Consider the following 25,042-nt stretch of genomic DNA (forward strand, 5'->3'; position numbering starts at 1 on the left):
TTGATAATTAAAGACATGTTTATTTTCTATTATATGCAAAAGTTTGGACACCCTTGGCCAAATGACACTTTTAAAGGTAAAGGTAAGGTAAAGGTGCACGTATTTGTCACTGTACAGTGTACAGCGAAATGTGTCCTCCGCATTTAACCCATCTGGTAGTGAACACACACTCACACACACACATGTGTTAGGGGCAGTGAGTACACACACACACCCAGAGCGGTGGGCAGCCAACTCCAGCGCCCGGGGAGCAGAGAGGGTAATTTTTCTGCTAATTCTAATGCACAGTTAGTATATCTTTCATAACATAAAAATCATCAATCATTAATATGGCCTGTGCAAAAGTTTGGACAGCCTACAGAGCCAGGAATTAGTAAAACCCCATTTGGCAAACTATACAGCTTACAAAGGTATATTCTTGTGTCCAGTTCTTGGGTTGTCCTGCATGTACAACTTGTTGGAGGTCTATCCACTAATTCTCTATGATGATTAGGTGAGGAGACTGTGAGGGTCATTCCAGAAGCTTCAGTTTGTGTCTCTTTAAGTAGTTTATGGTAACATTGAGGTACGTTTTAGATTATTCTCCTGTGACAGAATCCATCCTCTTCCCAGCTTTAGTTTTTAACAGATCATGTTGCATTCACATCCCTGATTGGCTGGTATTTTGTTGAATTCATCTTCCCTCCGCCTGTGCAATATTGCCAATGCCACTGGCGGCAACACAACCCCGAAGCATGCTGGATCAGCCCCTGTTTTTCACAGTTGGCAGTGTGTTTTTATTAATTATCTTTTTTTTTTTCGCTAAATGTATCTTGTATCTGCTTATTGTGTCTTTGTCGGTCCACAGCGCTTGTTTCCAGGGCCTGTGTCTGCGTGACTATGCACCAGGGCCTGCAGGCTTTTCAGACCTGTCTCCTCTCATAAGGACTCTGGAGTCTGGGCCAGTTTAGGACTTCATGCCACAGCTTGGGGACATTTTCCCCCTGAGAGAGAGTTTGTATGTTGTGGTTATTTATTTATTTATTTATTTATTTATTTATTTATTTATTTCTAAATTGTTTAGCAACCTTAAGCTTGAAATAGATGTAACAATGTCTAAAAACTATTTAATTTATTAATAAAAAATAAAAAAATCTTTAAATAAATAATCTTTCGATTGCAGTTGATTTCAACTATTATGCACGTGATATATTTTATAGCGGAGGATTTCACGATGGTTTTTATTAACCAATGAAAACACGAAGTGGGAGCTGTGGGCTGCGGCTCGTCTCCACCCTCTGGACTTGTGCGCAAACCAGACGGTCCTCCTCGCGTCACTGTCTGCCTCTCAGCCAATCAGAAAGCAGCGCTGGGTGCGAGAGGCGTGTGGTGTCCGCCCCCCCCGTGCGGGGGCGGGGCTTCGGTCGAGTCTCCTAAAGCGCGTTCACGAAGACATAGAGAGCTCGCTGGTGGAGTAGAGAGAGAGAGAGAGAGAGAGGGAGCGCGCAGCTCGTTTTACACGGCAGGGCAGCGATAGAGAGAGAGAGAGAGAGAGAGAGAGAGAGCGCGGATACACTCGCACTTCTCTCACAAAGGTAGACCGAAGTTTCCTTCTTCCTCAGGGGAAGCGAGCTGTTTTGTTGTTTTCTTTTTGGGACTCTAGCTAATACCTCGGCGGAGTTGAAAGCAGTCTGTCTTTGAAATAAAGGCGAAAATCACCATCATGTCGGCGTCAGCGGCGAAAGTCAGTAGAAAGGAGCAGAACTCTAATCATGACGGAGCGGACGAGACCTCGGGTAAAGTAACTATAATGGCGGCCTCCTAAGCACCGCCATTTTCCACTTACTTTCCTTATAATTCTCTCAGCCCCGAGGACGTGTTCAGCCCCTCGCTCAGACTGCCAGGACGGTTTTAACTCCTCCAGTCTGTCGATATGAGCGAACTTGAGGGGTCGCGCACAAACGTGGACCGAGCCGTCCAGCCGCTGGGCTGTGCTGCTAAGCTAGGGCTACATGAGGAGGCCATGTTCCCCTACACGGCTCATTGTGCCACGCATGTTCGCTGCACACCATATTCCCCCAAATACGCTCGTTTATGTCGGATATGTGCGCGTTTTCCACCTCCTTTCTCTGCCACAGCCATGCCTACATGCCCTTGAATGCCCGGGGGGGGTTTTGGGACTGAATTGTGTAGCTAGCTAGCTAGCAGGCAGCGAGGCAGCGGGGTTAGCGTGTAGCTAGCTAGCTAGCTCGTTATTGTGTCTCCCCGCCATCACGACTCGATTAGCTGGAGTATTGGCGGCCAACGTTGACGCCGAGGAGCGCAGAAAAGCTGTGTTTGTGCGGCCTGTGTTTGCTGGGCGGTACGGGTGGCGTGTTTCTGCGCTGTGCCGTTTGGTTGGGTCGTGTACGTGTGGCTGGGTTAGCGTGTGGCTAAGCGAGGTTTCGCAGCGTGTGGCCTCGTTCATTCAAACCACGCGGCCCGGTGCGGTGGCAGGAAACGGCGAGCCGAGCATATCGGTGGGCTTTACTGTGCTTAGACGGGTTATCACCTAATTTGTATGGATTCAGTCGTTTCTAAACGCCTGGGACACTTTCCTGTCGTGTCGTTTTGTCCGGGGTTCCGGGTTTATTCTAGGATGTCCTGCGTGTTTACATTCGCCTGTGACCCATAGCTAATGTAACCTATGTGATGTTAGCCGAGCAGCTAAAGCACATCTTTTTAGGCGGGGAACAGGGACACCCCCCCTCCCCCCCTTCCCTCCTCCATCCCACACACACACACACACACACACACTCTCTCACACCCTCACACACCTCTCCACATAGCATCACTGTTCAGTGTCTTTAAAAGATTGTAAAAGACTGTACGCTTTTTGTTTATGGTCTTATGTTTGACCTGTCTGATTTTCTTTCTTTTTCCAGAAAAAGAACAGCAGGAAGCTATTGAACACATCGATGAAGTACAGAATGAAATTGACAGGTAATTACCACCTTTTTCTTTTTAGGTATTTGATTAATACTCTAAAAAAAGTAATTTTAATAGATTATACTGATTTGTAATCATGTAATAAATTGTTCCCTCAGTTGAACTAAACATCTGTCTTAAATTGAGGGAATAATAAAAATTGAGGATGTTTGATGTATAACTTTTGATTACTTTTTTATGATAATACTGTAATGTGACCTCCTCAAATTATCTAGTTATTTTCTGGGATTCTCTGGGATCTTAGCAGCGTATGTGAAGACTTTCCTACATTGAACTCCAATGTTCTGCCATTGCTGATTGGTGTTTCTTTGTCCTCTCCAGATTGAACGAACAAGCAAGCGAGGAAATTTTAAAAGTAGAGCAAAAATACAATAAGCTACGCCAGCCATTCTTCCAGAAGAGATCAGAACTCATAGCCAAAATTCCTAACTTCTGGGTCACAACATTCGTCAACCATCCACAAGGTAAGAGAATGAGCACTTGTTGCTGTAAAATCCAGTCTGTATGAAGTTGGGTGTCAAATCTAATAGATTTAAGTATATTTGAAATCTCTTATACCAGAAAGAACAGTGTTTTCCTCTGTACTTGTCATTCCTTCAGTTGGCATGATGTTAATCACAGCTCTTGACTGTATTATGTAGTGTCAGCCTTGCTTGGGGAGGAGGATGAGGAAGCACTTCATTACCTGACCAGAGTCGAGGTCACAGAGTTCGAGGACATCAAATCAGGTTACAGAATAGATTTTGTAAGTAGCCAAGCTTCTTGCTTCACTGTTATTTTGACTAGCAGAAGATGGGAATGTGAGCACTAATCTGTCCTTTTGTTTTCCAGTACTTTGATGAAAATCCGTACTTCGAAAACAAAGTCCTGTCAAAAGAGTTTCACTTGAATGAAAGCGGTGATCCATCCTCAAAGTCTACCGAAATTAAATGGAAGGCCGGAAAGGTTGGTGTCCTTGATGAACGTGCATCCTTTGGCAGTTTTTGCATTGTAGAGTTAGACATTGTGCTTCAATTCATTGCAACTAAATGTTTGCATCCTTCTAAAACCCCAGGACTTAACAAAGCGTGCAGGACAGACACAGAACAAGGCTGGCAAGAAGAGGCAACATGAGGAGCCAGAGAGTTTCTTCACCTGGTTCACTGACCACTCCGATGCAGGCGCAGATGAACTCGGGGAGGTCATCAAGGATGATATCTGGCCCAACCCTCTGCAGTACTACCTGGTATGGCTTCCACTGAAGTAACCTCTATTGAAGTTGAATAAAGACCAGTTTTGACACATGATGCATATATTTATATATTTTTCCACTATGTCCTTTTCAGGTCCCAGATATGGATGATGAGGAAGGAGAGGGTGAAGATGAGGATGACGAAGAAGAGGAGGAAGGACTAGAAGACATTGATGAGGAGGGAGATGAAGATGAGGGAGAAGAGGATGAGGAGGAAGATGAGGGCGAGGATGGAGAGGTAAGATGTGCTTCTGCCTGCCCTGAATCTGTGGAGGAGCAGTTTAAATAAATTAATTAACTGGAGTTTGAGTTCTAACCAGTGTTTATTTTTTTTTCCCCCTCTTATAGGATGATGGGGAGGATGACTAAGATCTGATTAAGGACATTTTCCCAGATTTCAACAACCTCCATACCTGTTCTTTCCTTTTTGAAGTCATCCTCCAACCCGAGGGAGCAAAAAGCTTTGTTTATTTTGAATTTTTTTTTTGTGCTCCGTCTTCTGTTCTACTGAAGCCTCTCCTGTCCTTACCATGTCTAATGAGTTAATTCCCTGGATATACCTGCATTGGAAAACTAGTGGCATCTCGTTGCTGAAGCCTCTTGCGTCATCAACTATTACACCATCTCCAAAGACAAATACAAGATATTAACAATCTGCACGTCATCCTTTGTAGACTAAACTAAAGTAAATAGCAGTTTATATATAAGTATATAAATACATTTTTTTTTCTGTGAATGGTTGTGAATTGAAATAATAAGCCATGGTGCAGTGATGACCTAATCATAGCATACATACCTAGCCACTTTTTTCTTCTTTTTATGTATATTTTCTTTAATGCAGGGGTGGGCCCCAAAGAGTTGACACTGTTTTTCCTATGTGATTTATTGGACAAATGGAAAGCACCAGCTTGTTCTTGTCACCTCTTGTAAATGTCTGGGGTCAATATCAGGGTATGACCGTTATTGTAGGCAGTTAAATGGGGTTGGGTGGGGCAAGTGGGCATTTGACACATCAACATTTGGGTTTATGTTGATTGAATTTTCATTGTAATGTTTTACAGACACCCATGAGGTTTGAAAATTACATTTTTAATAAAAATAAAACACAAAAAAACTTCCTCTTGTAATTTTGAGCTTGGCTAATTAAAGGATTATTTAAATGAGAGAATAAATCATAGAATCTTACAAGAAATGTACATTTGGGTCTTTTTATCCACCTTCTACTCCAAGGCTCTTGGAAACATTCAGATGTGTTTTTCCTACAATAAAAGGTGTGAATTCATTCATGCTGGTCATTTTTTGACCAAACTTCATAACTGGATTGTGCTGGATGATAATTATTGCTTTTTATTCCTTAAATATTACTGCATGTCAGTCCTGATCTAGTGAATGCCAGCATGCTATTTTTATGAATGCAAAGTACCATAAAAAGGCTCAAGGATCATGGTATAAAAATATTTAGAGAGGTTACCTAGATTTAATATGCTTTAGTAAACCTTTATTGTCTCTCAATATGAAGTATACTCCTTGGAGCCTTAGAGGCTCCTTAGATTTTGAATATGAAGTAAAGTGGACTGGCTGAAACAGGACAGCCTCTGACTGCTGTTTTAGGGGGGGGTCATGTCATGGCTATGATGCGCCTCAGTCATCAAATATGTCATTAAATCCGAAAAACCATAACACGGTAACCTCGTACCAGTCTAGACAATATTAGTGGGTTTTAACCTTCATTGGCTGAATGATGCTTTGCAATAATGGGTATTAAAACGTGTCCATTAATATGGTGAAGCTTTATTTGTAAATTTAAAGCCACGTGTTCAATTGCAACATTCTCTTTTTTGTTAATATTTTTCTAACATGTTTAAAATAAATGTATATTTTTAAGGTAACACCAACACCAACAGCTGTCACGTAGAAAGCGGAACTTTTTCTAGGGACCGTAAGCGACAGTAAACTTTGGGTCAACATAAATATCACACTCCCTCACTACCCCTAGGTACTTGTAGGAAGATCTCACGACAAAACGTAGCACATATATATATTTTAAAATGCACAATTATGTGAGTAAAGTTTATTAAGTTGACATTCACTTCATTATACACTACGTGTGCTTTCGCAGACTGGCCCAGTACGTGAAGAACACATAGTTCAAGTGAGTGAAAACGAGGGGAAAACGAGAGATTAGGATTGCACCCATAGGTAACCATGGCATTAGACTCACTAGCTATCTAAGTAAACCGCCGATAGCATAAGTCAATGTCCGCGAAGCACCAACACACACAGTTCTAGCTAAAATGGCTGTAGTTATACTTAACCTATAAATTAACCGCAGTGGATTGTAGCTAGCCGCTTTAGCTCCATAACCCTGCGCTAGCCTGTCTAAACCTACAGCTAATACGTTAGAAGCGCTCGCCAGTGAGGCGCTAGCTAGCCAGTGCTAGCTAGCTAGCTACGTTAGCTAGCCAAAGTGAAGGCAGCCTGCGGAGACAGTAGCGATCATAGCTAGCTAGTGCTAGAGACAGTTCGACAAAATGTTTGTGGACGAGTCGCTCGAAGTTGTTGGTGTTCAGTCATCATGGAAAAAATCCCACCAGCGGGCACAAGAGTCGGTAGGTGAGCTTCTAGCGTCGAGCAGGCTAACGCAGCCCTATGCGACTTAGCTAGCGTTAGCTTAGCTTAGCATCCCTAGGTCTGGTTTTGAGCCGGTGAAGCTGCTGGAGGATGCTGGTGATGTGTAGAAAACAGCTAGCTATGCTTGCTAAATAACGACCAAACAGGAAGAAGATATTCAGTACTGTGTGTCTATATCTATCTATATGTTCTAGATAGCGTTGACCAGCGTTGACCAGCCATTAACACACATCTTGGCGACATTTGGCCAGTCTGCTTCACCACGAGTAGCTCAGATCTCACCCCACTGTTAAGACCTAGGTGTGTGTGTAGTCCAGTTAGCACTCAAGTAGATGTAAAAAATGCCTGTCAGGAAACAACAACCTGAGCAGGAAAGAGAGAACATGTGAAATAAAACACTGATATACTGGATCTGGAGAGCCCCTCCCTGGAGGATCAGGGCAGAAATGTAGCTAATATTTACAGCCTCAGTTCATCTGTACTGTCATTATAGCAGTACAGGGTTGGGCAGTACTAAGAAACACTGTTAGGCCAGGTCTCCGGTCCAGTATTAGGTAGGGAAAGACAGGAGACAGGGTGCATAGACAATAGTGCAACAGCCAAGACATACAAATTATACAAATATATGAGTGTGTGCATGTTCTCAAAACGTCCCCTTGATTTAATCAATATTTTCCTCACTTTAATAAGTCGTTCCCTTGATTTAATAAACTGCCCTCAATTAAAAACATCTCTGAATTTAATAAACAGTTCCCTTGATTTAATAAATATTTTCCTCACTTTAATAAGTCGTTCCCTTGATTTAATAAACTGCCCTCTATTAAAAAAACATCTCTGAATTTAATGAACAGATCCCTTGATTTAATAAATATTTTCCTCACTTTAATAAGTCGTTCCCTTGATTTAATAAACTGCCCTCTATTAAAAAAACATCTGTGAATTTAATGAACAGTTCCCTTGATTTAATAAATATTTTCCTCATTTTAATAAGTCGTTCCCTTGATTTAATAATCAAGGGAACGGTTGGTGTGGCGCAACAGATAACACCACTATTGGCCTGTGAGCTACCACAGCATGTGGGAGACTGGGGTTCAATTCCCGGTGTGGGTGACTATGCTGCGCTACACCAATAAGAGTCCTTGGGCAAGACACCTAACACTACATTGGCCCACCTCTGTAATACCAGTAACCTTGTAAGTCGCTCTGGATAAGAGCGTCTGCTAAATGCCATAAATGTAAATGTAATAAACTGCCCTCTATTAAAAACATCTCTGAATTTAATAAACAGTTCCCTTGATTTAATAAATATTTTCCTCACTTTAATAAGTCGTTCCCTTGATTTAATAAACTGCCCTCTATTAAAAAAATTATTTGTTATTTGTTATTTATTTATCTTGATACTTTTGGGACTCTGTAGAGTTCCCTATAAGCAATGGTTCTCAGCCCTGCTCCTTTGTTTCTGTCATGCTTACACAGGCTCACTTCAAGAAGGGGTTGTTAATGATCTGATAATTTGTTGTGTATATCCGTCAGAGAAAATACAAAATAGGCAGGAAATGGGACAAGACGTCTTATTAGAATAAGAAACTAACTTTGGCTTTATGGGCTAAGGATACCAAGGTTGGGAAACACTGCTCAGAGTAAGTCCCATCTTTGCGTTTTCCGACTCCCCTGACCAGGAGAATAAGGACCTTATTCATTGGCTAATGTGCTGAATCAGGCAGGGTCCCCAAGACTGGGATAGAGAACCCCTGTCTTGTAGGAGTGGAGCAGAGCTTTAGTCCAGTGGTTGTCAGTCCTGGTTCTGGAGTACTGCTACTCTGTGATTTCCTCTGAATGAACCTTTTTAATGCTGTCTTGGTGAAACCAGTGTAACTCAGTGAACTATTTGAGCTGTACAGAAATTATTATGGAAGGATAGTTAAGTAACCCATCTAACTGGTCTTGGCCGTTTGTTTTCTAGAAATCCTGTCAAACAAAGCCGGTTCGTACTGCAGAAGCCGAAGCTCAGGTCAGGTCTGTTCAAGACAGCGGTGCTCAGACAGATCCACAGGAGCAGTTCTCTCAGCTGCAGCTCTCATCGGACCCGCCCGGACTGGAGGATTTCCTGCACAGAGTAGAGGATATGGTCATCAGGGAGCTGGTGAAGAACGCAAAGAGCCACGCTTTTGATGGATTTGAAGTGAACTGGGTCGATCAGCATCAGGCGGTAATAATCTGACATACAGAAGCTACATGTGTGCATTAACACATGGTGTTAAGATGACTGTTTTTTTGTGTGTGAATCCTTGTACAGGTCACATGCTTGTACTCTCTCGGGCATCCTGATGCACAACAGAGGGGTCTGCAAGTCACTGGCGTGTCTTGGAACTGCACAGGTTCTGTTATTGCCTGTGCTTATGGCCGGTATGCTGCCCTTTGGCCCTGTTTGGTCCTTGCTTGGAACAGTATGTGGCACCCAGTTAGTTCAGTCTAGTCAGTAAGGGCAAACACTCTGTTTAGTATTTACTGTCTATTTATCTATCTACACTATATGGACAAAAGTATTGGGACACCTGCTCTTTCATTGTTTCTTTCTATAAAATCAAGGATCTTAAATAATAGTTTATCTTGCTTTTGTTGGAGTAACAGTCTCTTTAGTCTAGGGAAGAAGGCTTTCTACTAGATTTTGGAGCATTGCTGTGAGGATTTGATTGCATTCAGTGACAAGAGAAATAGTGAGATCAGGGTGTTGGATGATCTCCACTCCACCTCATATCCAACTCATTCCGTTAAATGTATTGGATGGAGCACCTTCTATCATTGCTGAAACAACAGTTTCACTTCTCCACAGCTCAGTGCTGGGGGGCTTTAATGTCTCTAACTCACACCTGGCTTTAAGCATGGTGGCAATAGGTTTATGTTTATCTGCTCCAGAGAGTCTCTAGTACTTTTCTACAAGGACTAGACAAGTTCTGTGTGTGCGTTTGCTCTTCTGTGCCAGCAATGGGTGCCGCTAACAGTAGCCGAATGCATTTATTTGATGGGGTGTCCACAAACATCTGGATATATAGTGTAGCTAGCTGTCTGTCTGTCTATCAGTATCTATCTGTATCTAGCTTGCAGGTCATGTCACCCCCATACTAACTCCCACCCTCCCCCCAACTAATCAATGCTTTCTGTGTTAGAGTTGATCATGGAGACTGGAGCACAGAGAGATCCTGTGTGTGCACGTGGAACCTGGACCGAAGCAAACTGAATCCCAAACAGCCTGATATGGTCATAGATACAGCAACACCTGTCATGTCTGTGTCCTTCCATCCCCTGCGGCCGTCTCTGATCGCCGGTAAACAGTAGCCGCAGAGGCTGAAACATCACTGCCCACTTCACAGTCCTGTAGGGTGTATTCAGATAGAATGAGACAGTGTGTTGGACTAGAAACCCCATTGTTTTCTGCAGTTTCTCCTACAAATGATTTCTGTTTGATCATTTTAGAAAGAATACAGCAGTAAACATACGCTTAAACTGGAATAAACAGTGGAGTACCCACTGGATTTAACCTAGCCATCATGGTTTTGTTAAAGACAGGCCACAGAAAGCCTTTGATAGATGAAAAGTGATGCAGTAATGTAAATTGTGCGTTATGCTAAAAACTGTACACTCTTTCTGATGATTCCCTAGGAGGCCTTTACAGTGGAGAAGTGATAGTCTGGGATACTACTCGCACTCAAGACCCTGTTTTGGCTCAAACAGGGATGTCGCAGGATACTCACAGAGAGCCAGTATATGAGGTACAGGTCTCTTCTACAGTTTAACAATTTCAGCTTGTCTCACCTTGACCAGAACTGCCTTAAGGGCAGTAAGCACCTCAGTAGTGACACAGGTGGCTGTTTAACGCGCAAGATAATCTCTTCTCTTTTTATGAGGTATTTATGACCCAAGATATGGTATGTGTGTGTGTGTGTGTGTGTGTGTGTGTGTGTGTGCGCGCAGGTAAAATGGGTTCCAGGGGCTCGTAGAGGAGAACTGGCTGTCCTGAGTGCTTGTTCAGGAGGCAGAATCCTTCTGTGGAGCATAGACGGAGCAGAGGGCAAACTAACCCTAGCCTCTGGATATGCTCTAGTCAGGCAACAGATTCCTCAAAGCAGTTCTGCGAGCAAGGTTCGTGTTATGGTGACTTTGGGTCAAATTTTCATTCAAACATTGTGAACACTTCAACAAAACATCAAGTGAAGGTTCTTCACACTCACTACGGCATGCAGGTCTGTGGCTTAGCTCTTCAGATCTGGACCTTGAATCCAGATTACTGTCCTGGAACAGTTAAAATACCATAGCAACACATCAGCAACCACCAAGCAAAACCATAGCAACCAACTTCTATATGCTTTAGTAACCAACACCTATGTCATAGTAAATCCTTTATAACCACATAGCAACAACCCTGATGAGCTGCAATCACTCTCTAGTTTGATTGTTTGGCCCCTTACTGTCACACCTACCAATGATAACAGAACAAGGTTCAGAGTTGTAGACCTCTATTCTGTGGCCTCGCTTAAAGAACCATTTAAGAACAAATGAGATGCACCTTTATTTTTAACTTCATAAGAATTTTCATTACATGCATGACTTTACTTTAAAAGGGAGTTCCATTATCTTGGCTAGCTGAGATTAAGTGTTAAGATCTTCTGTACAAAAGACTGTAGGAATTGTTGGTTGTTTTTCTTCTCGCAGTCCAGAGGTGGCACTAATATAGGTGTCACCTCTCTGACACTTTCACCCTGGGACATTGACACATTCCTTGTGGGCTCTGAGGGGGGCATGGTTCTCAAATGCGCTTTCAGCAGTCGGACAGTAGCAGCAGTGCCTCCTGACGGTGAGAGTGTTACACTGCACGCACCTGCCCAGTTCTCTTTCTCAGCAAGAGGCGGCCCAATACATTCCCTCCACTTCTCCCCGTTTCATAGGTGAGCTTTGCTTTGAGGAATAAGAAATGAGGTACTCATTCCAGTGCTACAGCATCTCTTTCAGACACTGATTTTGCGGTCGCATTTTCTCGCTCCAGAAACCTTTTTGTGAGTGTTGGGACAGATGGCTTGGCCCAAGTCCACAGCATACTGCAGCCCAGACCCCTGCTGGCTTTGCGAGTTTCCGACTCTTACGCATTCGGAGTGCGATGGTCGCCTGTCCGGCCGCTAGTTTTTGCTGCGGTCACAGGCCAAGGTAGGATTTCTATGAAGTGATGCAGTATGAAAATAATACTATAAAGACTATATTCTAACCGCAGCCGGGCAAAGCCTTGTGTTAACATGTTATATATAGGAAAAGTAAAAAATAAACCCTCAACTTTCAGTGGAAGTCAATGTAAAATGATTTTATTCCATGAGATTTGACTATGTCTAGTGATCCATTTATCATAAACCTTTGACAAAATTCAGAGGACAACTGCCAGATTTAAATTGTCAAAGTGAAAAATGGTAAATAATGAATATAGATTTAAATGTGATCAGGAAATGCAGCCTTTACCACTTCTACTAAAAAAATATTTCTTCTTATTATTGAACAGGGTTGGTGCAAGTGTTCGATCTGGGTCGGAGGTCTCTCAGGCCAGCGACCACAATTGACCAGAACACTGGAGGACAGCCAGCATATTGTCTGGAGTTCAATCCCCAGCAGCTCCTGGCAGTGGGCAATGCAGATGGGACGGTCAACATTTGGCAGCTGAGTGCAGAGTTAACAGAGCAGAGCCCGAGAGAGACCACAGTGTTGGAGCAGCTGGCAAACGAGGTGGCTGAGTGAGGTGGATATTGGACAGATGCAGCCTGAGCCTGAAAGCCGGACTTGCTTCTATTTCTGATCTTCTCAGACTGTTTAATCATACTTTTTTTGGAGATTGTTAAGATAAGAATGTTAAGATGATGTCTTTTCGTTTGTGTAAATTCACAGTTATGTTGCTATATAAATTCGTCCTTTATAAACAGTCACCTGTTCTTCTTTGTAATAACTGTTAAACAAAGACACAGAACGACTTTACCAGTTCTAACCAGAAGCGTTTATTAATGCACACTGCAGAATTACGCATGGTGTTGTAGCACATCGTCTCTATAGGTTTCTTTAAATCAAGCGAAGCACTGAAACAGGTAAAACAACCACAATAAATTGCAGACAAATTCACTACACTATTGTCAGTGAAGCACAAAGAGAAGAAGTGTATGATAAATAGTTAAGAGTAAGGTCGATACCTAGGTACAGATACAGGGTGCTATAGAGAATTCTAACGTCAGATTCATGCAGTTGAGCCGTGTGTTCTTGTGAAGGGAAAACGCATCCCGATTGGTCACTGGCAGGCAAAGGGGCGGGGGATCAGTTGACAAAAAGCGAGCGAGTGAATTCCACAAAGTCAAACGCTGACGGGAGCTCCCGGCCCTTGCTGTCCAGGTAGGGCTTCATGTGGGAAATGCAGTAGTCTGCTTGCTCCTTGGTCAGGTTCTGAAAAAGAGACCAGATTTTGTTACCAAGAATAATGTCTTTAACCCACGAGTCAAATGGAGCTGGTTGCTTTGTGATGTGCAATTATGCCAAGTTTCCACCCGACATGTCAATAGTGCAGTTGCATTGCATACCTGGTAGAGTTCTTCCTTTGTGACGTACGGCTTGTTCTCAGCGCTGAGAGCACGGAAAGCACTTTCAATCTCTTCACTGGATTTCACATTCTCTGTCTCGCGACTGATCATGAACGCCATATACTCCTGCAATGACACGTTGCCATCCCTACAAACACAGAATTAAGAGTAGTTAGCTGTGTGGACTGATGCAGGATTGGAAGAATGGATGGTAGATTTTTTTCCCAACTCAATCAGGGTTCTCACCTGTTGGGATCCACAGTGTCGAGAATAGACTCAAACTCTGGGTCTGGTTCTCCTTCCTCAACCATGGGAAGGTCGTAGCCCAAAGAGCGCAAGCAGGACTTGAATTCCTGGTGATTCAGACGACCTGATTTCTCCTTGTCGAAGTGCCTAGGGAATGAAGTTACACACAGTCTGAAAATCTGAAACGGTTTAGAAAGGTATTCATTAAGTAATTTGGATGTGGTATTACTCACTTGAACATCATGCTGAACTCTTTTAGGGCCTCCTCTGTTACTCCTGTAGTGTTTCTGGAAAATACACATTAACAAGGAGTTAAAAGGCACTGGCTGCTGCTGTAGATCAAGGCAGAGGACTTGTGTGTGTATGGGTTAGTACTTTACACAGTGCTGCCTGTAATTAACTGACGTTTTTGTTGTTTTGACTCCTGATAGGATTTTGGACATCTTCCATGATTACGTTCTGCCAATTCTGCAAATACTTTTATTATGGGCCTTTACTCTTGCTCTTCCTACGTGAACTGCACACTCAGCTGGGTTCATGTTTTGTGACATACTTGACTAATCAGGAAATGGTCCACTTTTGGGCCCAAAAAAAATGAATGTCATTGCACTGTTGCCAGATGAATCACTGCCCCGTTGAAGTATTTTTCAGGGAAATACTTTCCCTTAGATTAAAGCAGGCAGTCTGCACTACAACTTCATAACCTAGCTAATCAACAAATCACATTCAAGTTTACTGATTGTGTCAACATAATCAGACCTGGCTTGGATCTGCTGTTCCAGGTTGTGCTGCATCCTCATGCCTAGCTGGTCTAGTTGGTCCCACTGTTGGGCCAGCCCCACCGTGCTGTGCTCTGTGTATTTGTTGTCTAGGATCAGTGCCTCCTCCATGGCTGCTCCTAGATCCTCGATTTTCTTCAGCTGGCTGCGCATCGCACGGATCTCCTGGTGCTTACGCTGTGCAGACACAAGCAGGGATCGTTAAGCTTCGAGCACAGTGCATATGAACCAAGTAAGCAGGCAAAACTCTCCTATCTGTAGGTCACTTACCTTTGTAGCCTCCAGTTGAGATTCTAGAGTTCCAGACTCTTCCACCATACAGGACCTGCCCACAAGCAAACCAGTGAGATCCGACCAAGAAGACATGAGAAAAACCTCCCATGCAACTTTCAGCAAAGACAACACACTCACTCCACTACATCAGCCTGACTACTTGTTTCAAATCCTACAAAATCCATGAACTGGTTACACCCATTCTGTCTTTAATTAGATGGATGGAACCGATTATGCTTCAACAAAGGATTCTGTGCAAGAGGGAAAGTCAATTCAAATGTTTGTACAACTAGATCTACTCTGAAACCATGTCTACTGACTACTGACTAATGCCAAATGCAGAGGAAGAACCCCATAAAGACAAAGACCAAAAAAACTATGTACTGTGCCATATATCCCTGTAATTATATGTAGCCAAAAGACTATATGTAGACTAAAAGACTTACCTACAGTTTATAGTGAAAAGTCAACTATATACTATAAAGCCATTCGAGAATGCACCCAGAATAGCCACTCAATCCATGCTAATGGAGCCCACATATATGGCAACCATGCTAGATTAGGGTCACTGCCAGCAGGGTTAGAAACTGCCATTTTCGTCTCACATCAAAGAACACTTACATTTTTTTTGCAGTCTATTCAATGGCTCCATGAGAAAATAATTTGAGGTCTAGATGCATCTGAATGTGAGACGGATTTATGACAATGACAAAAATGTAAAATATATAGCTGCCAGGTCAGGAAAAAAGATCAAATCCCCATTTAGGAAATCTTGTTGCAGTTTCCAGCCCTGAATCTGGTGCATGGACATGGTTCACCAACACAAAGGCCTAGAAATTAAAGAAAGTGAACTAAATAAACTCGTCAAAACAGTGCTGGAGTGTAGCCAGGCTTGTAAGATTAAGAAGCTGGAAGGGTCCATCTGCCTGCCTCACGGCCACATTGCAGTGAATGTTAGTAGAGGAAACTGAGCACACGCAGAGCCCAAATGGTAGGTTTTAGACTCGAGTGCATGAAAAGACAACCCAAACAATGTGGGATAAGAGAGGAGTGAGACCAGATGGGAAAACCAGAAAAAACAGGAAAAAAAACCTTCCAGAAAGATCATCATCGACTTCATACTGATAGACACGGATAACCCGCCGATAGGCTATGCTATTCGGAGAGGAGCAGGGAGAGAGGAAGGAATGGAAAAATAGCATAAACGAACAAAGGGAGACATTTGGTAACAGACAAAATATACAGTAACAGAGTAAGGGGAGCAGAAGAAGAGATACACAGGGATTCATAGTCTTAACTGAATGCATCATTTGGTGTCATGGATGTCATCCCTGTACTCATCTGTGGATGCTACGAACATTTTACCAATCTACATTCCTTTCATATAGACTCACTCTGTCTTCAACACGCATACAAACATTTATCATACAAACACACACAAATAAATTTGAAAAAAAAAATGATATTAACCCATCCAGTAGATATGTCCTGATTAGAAAAGTGATCCCAAGCATCAGGAGTAGCAGCGAGAGAGCAGGAAGGGGGGGAAAGGAGAGAGAGAGAGAGAGAGAGAGAGAAACACAATCAACAATTAAAACATTGAGCAGTGACATCATGGCCACAACTCAATACCCACATAAAGGCACATGTAAATAGAGGTGAACTGTGAGAAGCTCGTTTCTGCTAACAAAACGTCCACAGACCACTTATGTGGTTGTGTTAAAGCTGGTGATTTAAATGCATCTCTCCACCCACTAAAAGATATAATACACACAACATAGCAAAGCATGCAGTGATTTATCAGACAGTGATTGTGCACAGACTGGTGGTGGACAGCATGGATGAACATGGACATCCAAGCAATAGCAATGTGCCGACAATGAAAGCTGGATCAACTGTTGGTAGAACTGTGTAGCATGCAGTAGACCTATGTAGAGCATGTTTGAACGAAGGCTACATGGCTCAGAGTGTCTGTTATTCAAGCTACAACTCCCGAATGGGCTCTCTGATCTTCTTGTACCTCGTCTCCTGCAGCCACTGGTGGAATGCATTTGCATGTTGAGCAAACTCCTGTCTTAGCTTATCATTCTCTTCCTGCCTCCTCTGCTCCTTCTGCAGCTCCAGCTCGCGCTCCTATAAAGCATACAACAGAAGACTCAGCTTTACAGGATGTAGAACTGCAGGTTCCTGGCTTTTCAATGAAGACTAAGAACATCAACATTCTACAAACAGTCTTCATACAAGAAAGATCCAGTTGTATTTTAGTTAAGAATTTGCTGGTGCTTTCTTTTTATGTGATGTCTGTTATGGTGCCATCCTGTGCTTACCTTGATTATCTTTTGTAGGTTCCTCCAGGTCTCCTCCAGGGCCTCCATAGTGAACCAGGTGTACGGGTTGGACACCACTTGGTAGCTTTTGATCTGCCGGTCGAGCTCGGCCAGCTGGTTGAAGTCAGCCTCTGCAGAGCTGAGCGAGGAGCGGAAGGCATCATGGGCCTCTCTCAGCGCTCTGATCTCCTCCAGGGAGTTGCACCTCACTGGATCAGTCAGATCCTCCTCTGCATTCTCAAACCAGCTGTTGAAGGCCGAAGCCTTCTTGGCAAAGGTCAGGAACAAATCTTCAACCTGAATCGGACCACAAAGGGGGCAGAGCGAGCACCCTGTTACGATGACTTTTCAGAGCACACGGTGGGAAAACTACAGTCTTTAAACATTGTCTGTCCATTTAGTGTTATTTCTATACAAAGATACAAATGTCAGGATTGCTCATTCAGCTTCCAGCATGGTGCTCCTCACCTTTCTGAAGTGTTCCTGAGCCTCTAGCAGTTTCTTCTTGCGGGCAGCCGAGTTGGACAGCAGCTGGTTCCAGCGTTTCATCAGGGTGGCGTGACGTGCCTCGATGGCTTTGGACTGCACATGCTTGGCTGCCAAGAGTTGGTCCTTCAGGGCTGTGATGTTGGTGATTCCTTCCTGCTGGAAAGCCTGAAGCCCAGCATCAAATGTTTCCTACAGCAAATTAACAAAACAGGTGATGAGGAACAACACAATATAATTTTCTTGGATGTTATTTTTTATTATTTCCACTGTTCCTACCTGCTTGGTGAGCAGTGTCTGCACTGAAGAAAGGTCACGTCCATAGTCATCAGTCTTCAGACTGTTCTCTTTCTCACCTAACAAATCATAGAGAGAGATTCAGGACTATAATCCTGGTTTTATATTGACTCCTGTAAAAATATCATTTCAACGTCGTGTCGTTTCAAACAGACACATGCAGCTCCATCCACACTCACCAATCCAGGACTCCACCACATCAGCCTTCCAGTTAAACTGCAGGAAAGCAGAGTTCTCATCCAGCTTGGCTTTCCTCTGGGCTGCAGCCCTCTCCAGCTCAGCCACCTTGCCACGAAGGGCCTTCATTTTGGCTGTGATATTGTCCACATGGTGGTTCTCCTGTGCAGAGGGTTGCCAGCAGAGGTCATGCATAATTTCAGAGATGGCACAAAGTAAATTGAACATGGGTACTATAGGGTATTAAGAAGTCACTGCACTTCCAAGTTTTGACTGGATTGTACCTTCTTGATAAGCTCATCTCCGTTGGCACACACATCATTCACTCTGTCCCTATGCACAGTAAAGTCTGTTTCGAATGCTTCATGCTTCTTCAACAAGCCCTGAAACAAAACAATATGATAAACAAAGTCAGAATTTGTTTAGGTTTGGCAATTTATTTTGTGTTGTGCAATAACTCATGTCTACGAACCTGCACTGCTGCCAAAGTATCACCATAATCCTCACTTCCAACCAGGTTCAGCTTTTCATTAATCCAGGCTTCTTCTTCTTCCACATTTGCCACAAATTGCTGATATTCCAGCGACTCTTCAAGCCTCTGCCCCCTACATTCACATAAAAATACAGTTTTATTCACCAGGCCCAACTTGAAAGGGATGTCACAAAATATGTCACTGATCACATAATGATTAGTTCTGAAGAAACCGGTAAAAGACTGACTTTGGAGAAAACTAACCCACAGTTTTTGTCAGTGCTCACCTGGCAGCAGCTAAATCCTTCAGCTCCTTCCAGTGCTCCACAAACTGAGCCAGCCTCTGCTGGATCTCCTCCTGCCCGATGGTGTTGTCATCAGACAGCTTCTTCCCAGTGTCTAGCACAGACTAAAAAGGACAACCAGTGTTAACTTTGGCTACTACAACTAAAGCATCAAAGCTGACCAGAAACAAAAGGATGCACTATATGGACAAAAGTATTGGGACACCTGCTCATTCAATGTTTTTCCCAAGATCAAGGGTATTATACAAGGAGTGTATTCTGCTGTTGTTTAAGTAATTGTCCAGGAAAGACTTTCTACAAGATTTTGGAGCATTTCTGTGTGGATTTGATTGCATTCAGCGAGAAGAGTGTTAGTGAGGTCAGGATGTTGGATGATCACCAATCCACCTCATCCCAAAAGTATTGGATGAAGCACCATCATTACAGAGAACAGTTACACTGCTCCACAGCTCAATGCTGGGGTTTATGCTTTATACCCTCTAGCCCATGCCTGGCATTAGGTGTGGTGCCAATAGGTTCATGTTTATCTGCTCCAGAGTCCTATTCTATTGGCAATACTTATCTCTAAAGACTAGAGAATCTGTGTCAACAATGGGTTAACTTAAAATAGCTAAATGCATTCATTAGAAGGGATGTCTACAAATGTTTGAAAATATGGTGTAGCTACTCACCTGAATGGCTGGCTCATGAGCTCCCAGCTCAGCCTCCAGTCTCTTGTGTTTCTTTCTCAGATTCTGTACTCCTGTCAAATCACGTCCATAGTCCTCCGAACTCACTAACAACTTTTTCTCTCTGTGTGGGGAAAAAAAAGGTAGCTTTTAAAAATACTTTACATTGTTAAAGCTTTTTAAGCTTGTTCAAGGACAAACATCCAACATTAACTGTTTGATCCACTGCAATACACATACTTGATCCAAGATTCTTCATCATCCAGGTCCCTGAAGAACTGGTGCAGACGGTGAGACTCATTCAGCTTGGCACGACGTCCCGCAGCCATGCTCTTGATTTTGCCGAAGCGACCATTAACAGCATCGCGTTTGTCCTTGACCTGAGAGGTGTCAAAGGCATTGCTGGCCATCAGGCTATCAGCCTGGCCATTCAGGTCTTTCAGGCGATCCTGGAAAAGAACAAAGAGTCACATGAAACTGATCTTAAATCACTTTTAGAAAAACCTTCTTGCCTTCTCACACACATGTATGGTTTTGTATAGATCACCTCATGTGCAGAGATATCAGCCTCCAGAAGCTGGTGCTTCTTCAGCAGGTTGTTGACTGAGGCCAGATCTTTTCCATAATCCTCAGAAGCAAGAAGAGCTTCCACCTGGACATGAGGGATTAAAAGAGTAAGTTATATAGCTCAGTCTTGCCTTTCTAGTTAAATTTTTTATATATAAACTTTAAAAGTCACCCAAGAATGCTTCAGTATCTATGAAATGAATAAAAGTATTACCTCAGACAGCCAGAAGTCAAAGTCTTTGATGCCGGTATTAAAGTTCTGCTGCTTGTTGGCCTCCTTCAGCTTCTGACTCTTCTCAGCAGACTTGTTAACCAGGAACTGCCATTGCTCATCCAGAGCAACCAGGCGAGACTGGAGAAGACGACACCCACACAGGCTCTTAATTACATTTGCTACCAAAGTAAAAGCTAAAAAACATGAGATCCTTTAAATAAGAATAAGACCTGATCTATCAAGAATCTGCTAGACCAGCAATGAAAATATATTCACCTTGACTGCATCTTCACTTCCAGCGCAGGCACCTCTCTGGATGAGTGCGTTGCCGGTATCGATCACTCCGCGGATTCTGTCAGCATTGGCATGAAGCTCAGCTTCAAAAGCCTGGTGCTTCTGGTGTTTACTCTAAAAGCAGCAAGGAAGAGAAGTAGAGTAAGCCAATGACGCCAGCTAAACCGGCTGACTTTGTGATTCCATACCTGTGCAAACAATATTAATCTTGTCCTTTCTTTTACTAGGCTTGCGTTTGTGGACCACAAATGACAGCCATAGATCAAGTACCGTTCAGTAAATACAGCAGGCAGTAAACATTCAAATGAATATGAACTGTCTGTAGTATGTGTGAATGAGTGTGTGGTTATGTGATGGAAGAAAATTCCTCTCAGTTAAGACTAACATGGATAATTAAAAATAATAATAATTATATTTAAAAAAAAAAAAGTACAAACGTGGATGGTGTTGTAGCATCAATTATGAAGCTGTGGTTATGGTGAAATTAATACACCACCAAACAAGGACGGACAACAACAAAAAACAGCGACTATTACTACACACAGAACCAAAACGGACAGATGGGGTATTTGATAAAATGCGGTGGAGGAACACAATCCAGCACAAAATAAGCATCTGTGGAGAACTCAAAAGAGCTGGGCTGTTTTGCCTCATTGTTCCATGCTGTCATAACTCCCAAAGAGAGGTAGAGTGAGATGAAGAGAAGCTTGCTAATGCACACAAGCACAAAATGAAGCACACCTCTTCACTGCATAAGCATTTGCAGCAATGCACGTGGCTAACGTATTCCGAAGCCTTTGCTGAGCAGCTAAAATGAAGAAAAGCAGAACGGTTTTGAAGGCTGCTCTCCATCTCCACTCATCCTGGCAAAGGTCAAAATTCTCTCAGAATTTCAAGGAACTCCATGAGAACATCTTTCAGCACCACTGTTTCTGTGTCATACAGACCCCAAGAAAATACATTGCGTGGAACAATTTCTAAACAAGACAGCCCAACACTGAAAAATGACAAAAAAAATGAAAAAGACACCACACCCAGCAATTAAAAACTAAAACTGCTTCAAAAAACTGTGAAAAAAAAAAACTGTGACAAGTCTAGGGATGACAAAGTAAAATAAATCCATAAGAAGCGAACACTGGCAAATACACCAGGACACAGAACAGACAGATGGAGCTCTACTACATGTCTACAGACACAGCAGACAGAGACACGAGAACAGGTCCTACTGGGAGTTAGTTAGCGGACACACTACTCCTACTACTTACCAGCAGCTTGGACAGCTAAAAACAGACAGACAATCAGAACAGAGAGAGGTTCAGTTTCATTCCCCCACATACACTCAGGAGGGTTACAGGAGAGACAGGTGTTACTGTATTTATTAAACAGGACTGTATTAACAAGGGATTCTTTCACTGATTAAGGTAATAGCAAAGACGAGGAACTTAGCATAAGCCATAATATATAATAAGTTAGAAGTACAATAGGACAACCCAAACACAATTATACAAACTGGACCATACTCGAACTCTATTTAGGGAGGAGCAGTCAGGCGGAGTATACAGAGGCTTTGTTACAGTGAAACTTTACCTGGATGTTAGTAGGATCTTTGTAAGACTCATCAGTGGCTGTCTGCAGTTTCTCGCTGATCCAGGCCTCGATCTCATCCACATCTCTGCTGAACTGCTGCAGAGTCTGAGACTCACCCAGCTTGGAGCGTTTCTCAATCATCTGAGCCTTCAGGCGACGCCACCTGGTGGTGAAGTCATGGATCACTTTAGAATCACTTCAGAACACTCAGGTACATAAACCAAGACATACAATCTACACAAGTAAAATTCTCCAAGGTTAATGTCTATGGAGGAGAACAATTCTGACCTGTCCAAGACCTCGTTGCGGCGGTTGAAAATTTCAGGCTTGGCATAATGGTCAGCAGAAATGAGCTGGTCAGCAAACGACTGCAGTGCAGCAATCTTTTCCTCCTGTGATTGACAGTAGGATATGCAGATCAGTTATGAATCAACACTTAAACACAATTCAAATAAATGAATACATAAAAGATGGGGTTTTAACTCAAATACAACTAATATTCATATACAACAGCAGCGCTTACCTGCACGTTGATGGCTTTGTCAAAGTCTTCATGTTTCTTAATGAGAGCCTCTACACTGTCCAAGGAGTCTCCCTTGTCATCGCTGGCCAAGAAAGCTTCTCTTGCTGCCATCCAGTTCTCAGCCTGCTCACAGTCACGGTTGAACAGCTGCAGAAAAAAGAGAGGCATGAGGCTATTTACTGATACAGGTTCCAGGGTCTTGTTTTGGGTTGCTTCCTTACAGAGAATATTCTGCTTCATTCATTTGTCATTTATATCTCAGTCTACTTGGTTGTTTGAAAAAAATGGAGCTTACCTGGAGCTCCAAGCACTGGTCCAGCATCATCCTACGCTGCACCCAGGCCTTCTCCAAGTCAGCCCGCTCCCGGTCTAGAGCCTCTAGTTTCTGCTGGATCTCAGGGCTGGCGTAGTGACCACGGGCTAAAAGCTGCTGGCCAAACTGCTCAAAGGCCTGGAAGGTGCCTGCGCGGGCATCAATTTCAGTACGGTGTTCCTGCAGAGGCAGAAAATGAATATTTTAGATTTCACATGCTGTGCTGTAAAATAAATAATGTTATTAGGTTCTATGTAATAGACTACAGTAACAGATGAGGTATTGATGAGAATATTTATACTGGATCGAGTACCTGGTGTCTCTCCAGCAAGGCTTCAGCTCCAGTCACATCCTTGGCCAGCTCATCAGAGGACACAAGTCCTCGGATACCGTTGATCCAGGACATCAAATCTCTGCAGAAATAAAAGCCCAAAATAATTCAGTGGTACAGTTCACTGTGTAGTAATAGTGCAAGGATAAACAAACATGGTCAGCCACACCATTTGTCTTGTCCACTCTCTCTTAAACACTGCAAGATTAGGTAATAAGAACATTCATCCATTTCTCCTTCTTTACTCTTTTCCCTCCTCACCTGAAGTCACTGAGGAAGCGCTGCAGATCGTGCGAGTTGCCCAGTTTGTCTTTGCGTTGGTCAGCACGGCCTACCAAGCTGCTCCAGGCTGTGTTCAGCTCTGTGCATTTCTCCTGAATGTCATCCACGGCCTCGGGATGCGACTGTATAAGACGCTCTGCAGTCTCGCCAAGGGAGTTCACCTGGAATGGCAAATGCAAGCTAAATTAGTCTAGGATTCGTTTTCACATAATTTAACCAAAATCACATGGGTGATATGCTCTGAGCATTTGCAAGTGTCCTCCCTAGGACTGCACCTTGTCTCCTAGAGCAGCCAGGTCTCTCTCAAAGCCCTCATGTTTACGCTGAAGCGCCTGTACGCTGGCCAGATCGTGGCCGTAGTTGTCTGTGTTCAGGGCCTGGTTCTTCTCCTCAATCCACTCTTTAGTCTCATCAGCATCCCTGCAAGAGAAACATGTTTGTGGTCCTCTCTGTTAGTGCACTTATGATGTGTTGGGGATTTCCTTCTTTGCATTGCATGTTACTGTAAAGGTGAGAATATGGTAAATCACACACCTGTGGAACCTCTGCACTTCATGGGCACTTCCCAGCATGTTGCTTCTATCTTCAGCCAGCTGCTGCAGGGCTCTCCAGCGGTTGTTCAACTCCTGAAAGCATTAACAGTCCAGCTGCTTACAACAAAAATTACATTGATATTTTCTTTCTATAACTATGCCTATACTAAACTAAATCATTAAATCTGTCTAATACACTACAGTTCAGCAAATATGTTATGATACATTTCAGCATGAAGAAAGATGGGTTTATGATGACAGGTAAAATGTTTGGATGCAGGACAACAAAAAAAACAGACGTTACAACAAATAAATGTTATACGACACATGTAAAGGCATATTGACAAATATGGCCTTTTTGTCAATACAATTAAAAATGAGAAACAGAATGGCTATGTGATTACAGGATGGTCGACAACACTGCATCGATGCACTGAAGGTCCACAGCAGGGGTAAGTAAGGTAAAGTAATGGGGAAATAACACAAAAGGGACCACAGACCAAGACTGAGCAGTTAGTCCTTTACGCACAAAGGGACATGATGAAGGATTTAGTGAGGCAGTTTCAGTGGGGCTCCAGAGGAGGGCACGATGGGCTTACCTTAATGGTATTAAAGTTAGCCGTCGTTTGGACAGCCATACGAATAGACTATTTCAAGTTGAAAAATTAAGGGAAGAGAGAGGACAGAAGGAAACAAAATAGAAGAATCACACCAGTCAAAAGAAAGATCACCACCAGTTAGTTTAAAGATGTCTAATTTCTCACACACAGAACCAACCACCAGATTAAAGATTAAAAAGTGTGAGAGACCCGAAAATCCATCAAAGAAATACTCTATACTTTGCATGCACAACCAACACATCCGTTCCTCCCAACATTAGAGATATTAGCTTTCACATCCATTGTCAGTATTTTAAACTCAAATAAAGTCTTCTGCTTAC

The 25,042-nt window shown here is 43.0% G+C and overlaps 3 protein-coding genes across 10 annotated transcripts in view; 2 read left to right on the plus strand and 1 right to left on the minus strand.

Moving 5' to 3' along the window:
* Positions 1 to 1,437: 1,437 nt before the first annotated feature.
* setb (SET nuclear proto-oncogene b) lies at positions 1,438 to 5,480 on the plus strand. Its single transcript, XM_072661589.1, has 8 exons — positions 1,438 to 1,775; positions 2,904 to 2,961; positions 3,289 to 3,431; positions 3,609 to 3,712; positions 3,799 to 3,912; positions 4,022 to 4,192; positions 4,293 to 4,436; positions 4,547 to 5,480. The coding sequence occupies exons 1-8, from the start codon at positions 1,703 to 1,705 to the stop codon at positions 4,565 to 4,567; spliced, it is 828 nt and encodes a 275-aa protein (XP_072517690.1). The 5' UTR covers positions 1,438 to 1,702; the 3' UTR covers positions 4,568 to 5,480.
* Positions 5,481 to 6,414: 934 nt separating this feature from the next.
* Positions 6,415 to 12,768, plus strand: dync2i2 (dynein 2 intermediate chain 2). The gene is made up of 9 exons (XM_072661932.1): positions 6,415 to 6,807; positions 8,793 to 9,038; positions 9,126 to 9,235; positions 9,997 to 10,154; positions 10,490 to 10,599; positions 10,802 to 10,969; positions 11,540 to 11,772; positions 11,871 to 12,028; positions 12,372 to 12,768. The coding sequence occupies exons 1-9, from the start codon at positions 6,730 to 6,732 to the stop codon at positions 12,602 to 12,604; spliced, it is 1,494 nt and encodes a 497-aa protein (XP_072518033.1). The 5' UTR covers positions 6,415 to 6,729; the 3' UTR covers positions 12,605 to 12,768.
* A 66-nt stretch (positions 12,769 to 12,834) lies between these two features.
* The window catches only part of sptan1 (spectrin alpha, non-erythrocytic 1), a 31,457-nt gene continuing 19,249 nt past the window's right edge, over positions 12,835 to 25,042 (minus strand). For 4 of the 8 annotated variants that reach the window (XM_072661961.1, XM_072661955.1, XM_072661957.1 and 1 more), the window contains 30 exons: positions 24,702 to 24,749; positions 24,104 to 24,195; positions 23,845 to 23,989; positions 23,549 to 23,730; positions 23,270 to 23,369; positions 22,939 to 23,136; positions 22,644 to 22,790; positions 22,409 to 22,512; positions 22,121 to 22,283; positions 21,799 to 21,813; positions 20,516 to 20,647; positions 20,240 to 20,377; positions 20,006 to 20,110; positions 19,699 to 19,907; positions 19,462 to 19,582; positions 18,773 to 18,894; positions 18,486 to 18,618; positions 18,298 to 18,396; positions 18,016 to 18,175; positions 17,819 to 17,895; positions 17,522 to 17,731; positions 17,054 to 17,350; positions 16,747 to 16,859; positions 16,197 to 16,214; positions 14,724 to 14,778; positions 14,434 to 14,630; positions 13,908 to 13,961; positions 13,675 to 13,821; positions 13,429 to 13,576; positions 12,835 to 13,294 (listed from right to left, as the gene is read on the minus strand). In XM_072661961.1, coding sequence (XP_072518062.1) covers positions 13,169 to 13,294; positions 13,429 to 13,576; positions 13,675 to 13,821; positions 13,908 to 13,961; positions 14,434 to 14,630; positions 14,724 to 14,778; positions 16,197 to 16,214; positions 16,747 to 16,859; positions 17,054 to 17,350; positions 17,522 to 17,731; positions 17,819 to 17,895; positions 18,016 to 18,175; positions 18,298 to 18,396; positions 18,486 to 18,618; positions 18,773 to 18,894; positions 19,462 to 19,582; positions 19,699 to 19,907; positions 20,006 to 20,110; positions 20,240 to 20,377; positions 20,516 to 20,647; positions 21,799 to 21,813; positions 22,121 to 22,283; positions 22,409 to 22,512; positions 22,644 to 22,790; positions 22,939 to 23,136; positions 23,270 to 23,369; positions 23,549 to 23,730; positions 23,845 to 23,989; positions 24,104 to 24,195; positions 24,702 to 24,749 — 3,855 coding nt within the window. In that variant the 3' untranslated portion in view covers positions 12,835 to 13,168. The remainder of the gene's footprint in view (positions 13,295 to 13,428; positions 13,577 to 13,674; positions 13,822 to 13,907; positions 13,962 to 14,433; positions 14,631 to 14,723; positions 14,779 to 16,196; positions 16,215 to 16,746; positions 16,860 to 17,053; positions 17,351 to 17,521; positions 17,732 to 17,818; positions 17,896 to 18,015; positions 18,176 to 18,297; positions 18,397 to 18,485; positions 18,619 to 18,772; positions 18,895 to 19,461; positions 19,583 to 19,698; positions 19,908 to 20,005; positions 20,111 to 20,239; positions 20,378 to 20,515; positions 20,648 to 21,798; positions 21,814 to 22,120; positions 22,284 to 22,408; positions 22,513 to 22,643; positions 22,791 to 22,938; positions 23,137 to 23,269; positions 23,370 to 23,548; positions 23,731 to 23,844; positions 23,990 to 24,103; positions 24,196 to 24,701; positions 24,750 to 25,042) is intronic. The other 4 variants (XM_072661962.1, XM_072661958.1, XM_072661960.1 and 1 more) reach the window with 3 other exon arrangements.

This window comes from Salminus brasiliensis, chromosome 18, assembly GCF_030463535.1.
Source record: "Salminus brasiliensis chromosome 18, fSalBra1.hap2, whole genome shotgun sequence".
NCBI lineage: Eukaryota > Metazoa > Chordata > Actinopteri > Characiformes > Bryconidae > Salminus > Salminus brasiliensis.

Excerpts from the sequence above, each read along its gene's own strand:
- setb (XM_072661589.1), top strand. The coding sequence starts at position 1,703 with ATGTCGGCGTCAGCGGCGAAAGTCAGTAGAAAGGAGCAGAACTCTAAT. Across the intron at positions 2,962-3,288 it reads GTACAGAATGAAATTGACAG|ATTGAACGAACAAGCAAGCG; the intron begins GTAATTACCACC and ends TGTCCTCTCCAG. Across the intron at positions 3,913-4,021 it reads TTAAATGGAAGGCCGGAAAG|GACTTAACAAAGCGTGCAGG; the intron begins GTTGGTGTCCTT and ends CTAAAACCCCAG.
- dync2i2 (XM_072661932.1), top strand. The coding sequence starts at position 6,730 with ATGTTTGTGGACGAGTCGCTCGAAGTTGTTGGTGTTCAGTCATCATGG. Across the intron at positions 6,808-8,792 it reads ACCAGCGGGCACAAGAGTCG|AAATCCTGTCAAACAAAGCC; the intron begins GTAGGTGAGCTT and ends TTTGTTTTCTAG. Across the intron at positions 9,236-9,996 it reads ATTGCCTGTGCTTATGGCCG|AGTTGATCATGGAGACTGGA; the intron begins GTATGCTGCCCT and ends TTTCTGTGTTAG.